At 37.5% G+C, this 6,874-nt stretch overlaps 1 protein-coding gene across 4 annotated transcripts; it reads left to right on the top strand.

The window, feature by feature from the left end:
* Positions 1-1,527: 1,527 nt before the first annotated feature.
* Positions 1,528-6,837, top strand: KLF1 (KLF transcription factor 1). 4 transcript variants are annotated; one of them, XM_070938240.1, is made up of 4 exons: positions 1,528-1,597; positions 1,758-1,866; positions 4,353-5,202; positions 5,568-6,837. In XM_070938240.1, the coding sequence occupies exons 2-4, from the start codon at positions 1,780-1,782 to the stop codon at positions 5,741-5,743; spliced, it is 1,113 nt and encodes a 370-aa protein (XP_070794341.1). In that variant the 5' UTR covers positions 1,528-1,597; positions 1,758-1,779; the 3' UTR covers positions 5,744-6,837. The 4 variants fall into 4 exon arrangements, with proteins under 4 accessions (XP_070794341.1, XP_070794343.1, XP_070794342.1 ...); XM_070938242.1 differs by lacking the exon at positions 1,528-1,597 and adding an exon at positions 3,762-3,802 and having other exon boundaries at positions 1,781-1,866; XM_070938241.1 differs by lacking the exon at positions 1,528-1,597 and adding an exon at positions 3,756-3,802 and having other exon boundaries at positions 1,784-1,866.
* Positions 6,838-6,874: the final 37 nt, after the last annotated feature.

The raw sequence follows: 6,874 nt of genomic DNA, 5'->3' as shown, positions 1-6,874 counted from the left end.
TGCCAGAAGAACTGAGGGCTTCTTCCAAATGCATGCTTAGTCATGAAGCCATTATCTCTCAGTTTCCATTCCCCATATGCAAGTAGGGATTAGGATCATATATCTTATCCTGAGAATTGCTCTCCATGTAGGAGTGAAAAGAAATCAACTCTTTTTTAAAGACTTTAACATATGAAAAGTAGTAAGGCACACAGATACAGTAAATGACCATCATTGCTGGGGGGGCAGGGCATAGGTTTTTTTATCCATTAACTAGTTTTATTAACTGTCTAAGTGCTGGGTTTTCTTGAAAACTTAATATGCAATTTATTTAGAAAAATGACTAAACTGGGGAGGTAGGAAGCACTTTGGGGGCTTCAAAGAGAAATAGTGGAAAACAACTCATTTGTCAGCTTCAGGGAAATGGGTGTTTTGTGGTTGATATATACCATTGCAAATAAAACTCCCCCCACCCCACCCCATGCCTGTAGTCTTTTTCTGATAGCTTGCACAATATGAGCCATGAAGGTTCATTTCCCTTATAATCAACGGAGTATGTATTTTTATTTCTTATACATTACTGTATTGCCTTCTATATTATAAATGTTTCTCCAAGGTTCCCTTTCATTCATGACCTTAGTCTGCTGGTATTTGGAGCTAGAGGGTGTAGAAAAATTCTTTCAAAACTCAGTAAACCAGACTACTATAAATTTGCATATGTAAAACTGGTGATTCACTCATTCCCTGTTAGATCTGCAGATAGTTTTCTTAAGAGACATCCCAAAGCTCTTACTTTACCAAGACCTTTTTGTAACTAGAGCCCCTGGAAGTTAGTGAGGCATTCTAGGTGTATATTTTAAAAATTGCATTATGTATTGCACAAAGTCTTAAAGGGCTTTCATAGGCAATCATATAATCTTTATTGAAATATAATCCAACTAAATTTAATGCAATTTACTTCTGAGTAGATACATATGATTGCAGGCTAATCCCTGATGGGTTTTAAATTGCCATTTTTGGGTACTAAACAATCTTCCCCCCCTCCCCATAACATGGCTATGAAAAAGTATTTTTACTAATAACCCTAAATGCTGAAAGCATCTCAAAAACTACAAATTATATGCCTTCCTTTATATTTATAACATGTATAACAATATATAACATATATTATAGTTTGATCTTTTTTTTTTACTTCAACGGTCCAGATTAGAACTGTTTGGTCCACATTATTCCTTTCAGGGGGTAATATATTTTATTTGTAATAATTCTATTTTGTAAATAAATACATATAAATAACACACACACATACATATAAATACACACACATATATGTATGTATGTATGTATGTATGTATGTATGTAAGTATATAATATATAAATAAACAAAAGGTTATCACCGACTGAACTGAATTCATCCTTATCTCTCTTATTTAAAGAAAGTAACTACTAAATGTGCTGCAAACAAGTTGATTAATCCTAATCCAGCTGCAGCTAGCCACACCCCCTTCTTTTGATTGGTTTAGGTAGCTTCATTTAGTCTTCTGTCTTGTTCAAACTGACAAAGAAAGGAAAGAATTAAAAGAAGAAAAATATTGATGGTGACAACTAAAGTAGAAAGGTTTGCTCTTAAAGAGGGAAGAGGTGATGTTTGGGTGGGGATAATGTTTATATGAGAGAGTAACAGCAAACTTTTACATCTAAGAAGTGTGTAGCTAGGAGTAAGCAAAGATTTGAAAGGTGTGATGCTACCCTATTAATTTTTCCTTCTTTTCTTTCAGGGATATAGCTTTTTAATAAGCCATGGCTTTTGTGGAGGCTGTGTTACCCCCAGCTGGTATCCTGGGGGGAATTAACAACTTCCAGGATATACAATCTGAAAGTTTCCAGGTGAGAAGTTGTGGGGGATACTGGCTGGCTGGTTGAAGGTGTCCTCTGATAAGAATTAAAAATGTCTGAAGGGAAGGAAGGTGGTAATAAGTATAGGCTCCCAGCTGGACCCAGTCTGTTTCTTACAAGATCAAGGTTTATTTCCAGAACAGATGTGACAAGGTATTTTAAACCTTTGCATTTTAGGAGTTCCCTTTAGCCAGATGGTGGAAAGAGTAGAAGGCATTATTGGTCTTACTCCATTATAAAGAAAGCAGTAGAACAGAAAGTTTGAGGCACCAAGTTTTCCTTCTGAAGGAAAGACAGGATATAATGCTGATTAAATAGATAGATAAATAGAAGTTGGTGATGTTGGGGTACTTATGCTTGTTTAAGCTTAAGTGCAAAAATGTGAAGAATTGTTTGCATGTTTAGAACATATTTCATGATGAGGAGAGATAATGTTATGTAATTTTAGTGTGTTTTTCCCACCTTAAATTAAGAGATGTGTGTGCAGACCTGGTAGATAAGACCCACACAACTAGCTAGAGCTAGAGTCTCTAGAGTCAGTGGGTTGCATCAGTGGATATAATGTTTCTCAGAAGGAACTTTCCTGAAGTCTTCTGGAACTCCTGATATAATCTTGTAATCAATGTGAAAGGAGCAAAATGGCCCTCCTCCCATTGCCTGTATTTATTGTTTGTAAGACAAATGTATTCATGATTAAACCATGTTTTAACTGAATAAAATACTGTAGCCACACTGGCTGAACTACAAACTAATTGTAGGAGCTGAATTCACACTTCATGCTAACTTGCAATTCATGCACAGCTTTATTGACCTTACATTGATTATGCATCATAGTTTATTTTTAAAGTCAGTTTCTCCAAGTTTTTATTAGATCAAACTATATAGAAGAGGAGACTGCCTAAATTGCAAGGAATTATAAGCTGTCCTTATGGTGGGATTAAGTTTTTAATAGGGAGGAAAAGGGACCTTGTTGCACTAGGAAAGCAGAAGTTAGAAGAAAAAAACATAGTTTGAAATGGCCAAATTCCAAGCAGAAGCCATTGTATTACAGTTCTTATATGTTAATTGAAATGCTAATGTTAATTAAAGCGCACACATGCTTTATGTTACGTTTTTGTACAGTAACCCATTTTTTTAAATGTAGTTTATCCATAAAGAAAAATATTACATACTTACAAAATAATAGTTGAGTAATAAATATATTTTAGGCCCAATAAAATGTGGCATGTGGTGTGCAGAATTCATCTTGAGGCAGATCTTTTTTTAAAAAATAGGAAAACAAGGAATTTAAAAAATAGGATGGGAATCTGTCCCTCTGACCTGGAGAAGCCAAAAACTCTAGCTCACACATTTCTTGGATTAGCATCTTGCACCCTACTCCTGTAATTCTACTTATGAATAGTAGTATCTGTGGTTCTATGAACAGTTTGATTTGCTTCTTACTGTAAAGGAGCTCTTAATATCTCTAGAGGAGTTGCAGATTTTCTTTCGGCTGCCATTGCTTCACACAGGAAACTAATATTACTAATACTATTAATATTAATACTACTAATAAACACTATTATTTATATACATATATATAATATATTTATATTATATACTCTTAACCTTAATAGATTATATACATGGATATATATATTACTTCATATACATGGATATATATATTACTTCATAATATTTAGTATGTAGAGTTTTCATCCACAAAATAGTTTTATAATCTTGTCGATTAGTTTTTAATACTAAGTTTTCCTAATGTTATCTGCATTTATAGCATAGTGTCTATGCTTTTAATTTCTCCTTTGTAGCATCTCTTAATTTTATAAAATGGTGGTCAGGGGTCATAATAAATTTAAAGTGATACTTTATCATACATTTTGTAGTTGCAGGTCAGAACCTGAATACAAGCAATGGAGATACTGCATTTATGGTATCAGATCCAATTTTGGGAAGAAATAAAATAAATTGCTGCTTCTGTATTGATTACCCTGCTATAATAATACACATCATAAATAGTTTTATTCTACCTTATTTATTCAATCCGTCTTACAATCATGTGATACTCTTCAAAGAACAAATGTTAAGTTTTCTACTCTTCTAATCTGTAGTCCTTGAAAGTCTAGAGTAGAATAGCCATAGGATGCTGTCCAAGCCTGAAAAAGCCTCTTGAGTAGTGAATGTTTCTGTTGCCTGTTTCTAAGGGCCGATGAGATAAGTAGTATACAACTTCTCCCAACTGCAAGGCAGAAACTTATGCAGCTCTGTGATAGTGGGCTTCTTATCTCCACCTTAACTCCAGCCTGTGCCTGCCCTGGCTTCTGAATCCATCACAACTTTTGTGACCTACTTTTGTCTTTCAAATAGTGAAAGGCACTTACTACAAGAAGTCTACCAAGAGTGCTTTTTTCTCCCCCCAGCTTCTACCTGCATTTCATACCTGGAACGCAATTTATTTCATGAGCAATTTACTTGCTTTCTAGTGGTGGAAGACAGAAGACTGCCCTGAAACTCCATCTCTGGAGTTCTTGGAGAACCAACCTGAGGGGATCCAGCAAGTCAAGCAGGAGCATGAGGAAGCCTATTGGGATCTCGACTTTCTCATAAGAAATTTTTCTACCTCTGGGCAAGTTGACCAAGAGGACCAGATCTCGATGTCTGCTACCTCTCAGACAGTGTCAGTTGAGGAGGAAGTCAGAGAAAAGCTCCCAGGAAGCCTCAAGGTTCCAGAAGTTCCTGGTCCTTCAAGCTCAGAAGTCCCGTTCTTGCTAAAAGAGAACTCTGTGAACTGTACCCCGGTTCTACCCGGTTATTTCCAGGATATAATAGAGCCCAATAAAGGTCTAGTATTTTCCAACAATCAGTTGTCACACTTTGGACAGGGAGATTCTATGGCTCTTGCCGCAGCAGGGCAACAGCCCAGGGAGCCCAGACAAAGATCTCATGGGCAATATTATCATTTAACCTATGAAACCCCTGTACAGCCAAGTCCTCACTTGCTAGGCAAACATACTTCTTACAATCAGCTTCCACCAACTGCAGTGGCTTCCCAGCTGCCACACTGCAGTCTGCTGAATGGTTACCATCCTTTCTCCCATAGTCCATATCAAGCCCGAGTTCAAATGTACCAGGCAGATTCTGTTCTCCATGCTCTGCCACTCCTTGGTTTCAGGAAACCACCTTCACCTATTAGAGAAGCTATAGCCAAGCCAAAGAAGGGACACAAACAATGGCCCCACAAGCGGCCTGCTAGTCACATGTGCAGTCATCCCAGTTGTGGGAAGACATATACCAAGAGCTCCCATCTCAAGGCTCATCTTCGCACACATACAGGTAAGAAAGAATGATATAGAGGCTGGGTGCAGCTGGGTGTTGGATCTTGGGGCATTTTATCCTCTGCTCTGGGGCCTTAGAAATTGCTCACCTGTTGAGTCTACCTCTAAGGGGGTCACCACATAGTGCAACATCCAAACCTTCGATATTCAGCAGACCCAGCAGAATATCGAAGGTTTGGATGTTGCATTATGTGGTGGCCCCCTTACCCTGAGACTTGGGGAGGGAGGTGTGGGAAATCCTGTAATTTGGGGCTGCTTATTTCTTCAAAATTCTGTGCATGGATGTTAACTGTAACTTAAAATAATAACCCTCCTTGGGTCCAGTGGTAGCACAAGGACATAGTGGTACTATTTGTTTTACAGGAGAGAAACCATATCACTGCACTTGGGAAGGATGTGGTTGGAAATTTGCCCGTTCAGATGAGCTGACTCGCCATTATCGTAAACACACAGGACAGCGTCCATTCAAGTGTCGCCTCTGTCAGCGTGCTTTCTCCCGTTCGGATCACCTCTCTCTGCATTTGAAGAGACATGTGTGACAAATATAAACATTTTGGATTGCAATGGATGGTCTAACTCACAAGGGAATCATAGTGGGATAGTGATTATGGGATGAGGGGGGTATCTCTGCATGTTTCCATTTCCTCCAAAGAAGTCACACCTGCCTCTGCCCCTGGTAGTATTAAGCCAAGAGAATGTAATGGAGACTAGACCTGGTTGGGCTCCCAGATGGAAGAATTTTGGAATCTCAGCTGTATTATTCTATCGCTACTAAAAACTCATTTATATGATAATCATATTTTGAAACCTAAATTGGGCACTTGCATGTCTTTTTCTTCCTACTAAATAGTATTCCAGACTACAAAGATATTGTCATCTACTGTAGGATATATAAGAACCTTTTGTATTTCATTGTCCTTGCAGTAAGAAGAAATCATTTTTCCATAGTCTAAAACATTCCTGAAGGTATGGTCTACTTCAGTTTAATGCCAGAGATATGAGGAAGGGATCTAAGGCAGCAGTGGAGCCAAAGCAATTGGTCTAGTGCATTCTTGGATATATTTTCTGAATAAATGAAATTGGGATAAGGACTAGGTCTATAGCTAGCAGTATTACAACGAATGCATTGAAGTTTCCATCATTGGCAGATCCTGGAAATGAGTTTTATCTTTATCTTCTATTAGGATCAAATATTGAAGGAGCTGATGGAGTAGTCCTTTTCCCCTGGGCTAAAAATTAAGGGTACAAAGGAGTTCCTTTATTGTATCTGGCAGTTTCATAAGTGAAAATGGGCACATCTGCATATATCAAATTGTTATTCCTTTTTATTATGTTTTTGTATCTATCAAAGTGAACAACTATGATGCAAAGGAGAACACAGCTCATTTTTTACAGTTGTGTGCTGAAGAGTGTAATGCAAATTAGACCAGCTGAAAAAGCCACTACTCAATGTCAAATGAGCCTTGGTTCTGTTACTTTAATTGTGGGTTCACAATGCTAAGTCAAAATATGAGTTACATATTTCTGGCATAATATTATGCCACCCAGTAGGTGTGACTTCCATGGCTCATGGCTTAGTATATTATGTATATTATTCAGTAAACCATGCATAATAAACCATTCTCATTCTCAAGGTTGACTCAGCCTTCCATCTTTTTGAGATTGGTAAA

This window comes from Pituophis catenifer, unplaced genomic scaffold (assembly GCF_029215685.1).
Source record: "Pituophis catenifer annectens isolate HBS135680 unplaced genomic scaffold, rPitCat1.0.hap2 SCAF_2, whole genome shotgun sequence".
NCBI lineage: Eukaryota > Metazoa > Chordata > Lepidosauria > Squamata > Colubridae > Pituophis > Pituophis catenifer.
Note: the sequence above shows the minus strand (reverse complement) of the source record. Positions and strands in the feature narration are given on the sequence as shown.

What these genes read in the sequence shown, in the direction of transcription:
- KLF1 (XM_070938240.1), top strand. Translation starts at nt 1,780, where the DNA reads ATGGCTTTTGTGGAGGCTGTGTTACCCCCAGCTGGTATCCTGGGGGGA. An exon ending in TACAATCTGAAAGTTTCCAG is followed by an intron (nt 1,867 to 4,352) that starts GTGAGAAGTTGT and finishes CTTGCTTTCTAG; the next exon opens with TGGTGGAAGACAGAAGACTG. An exon ending in TCATCTTCGCACACATACAG is followed by an intron (nt 5,203 to 5,567) that starts GTAAGAAAGAAT and finishes TTTGTTTTACAG; the next exon opens with GAGAGAAACCATATCACTGC.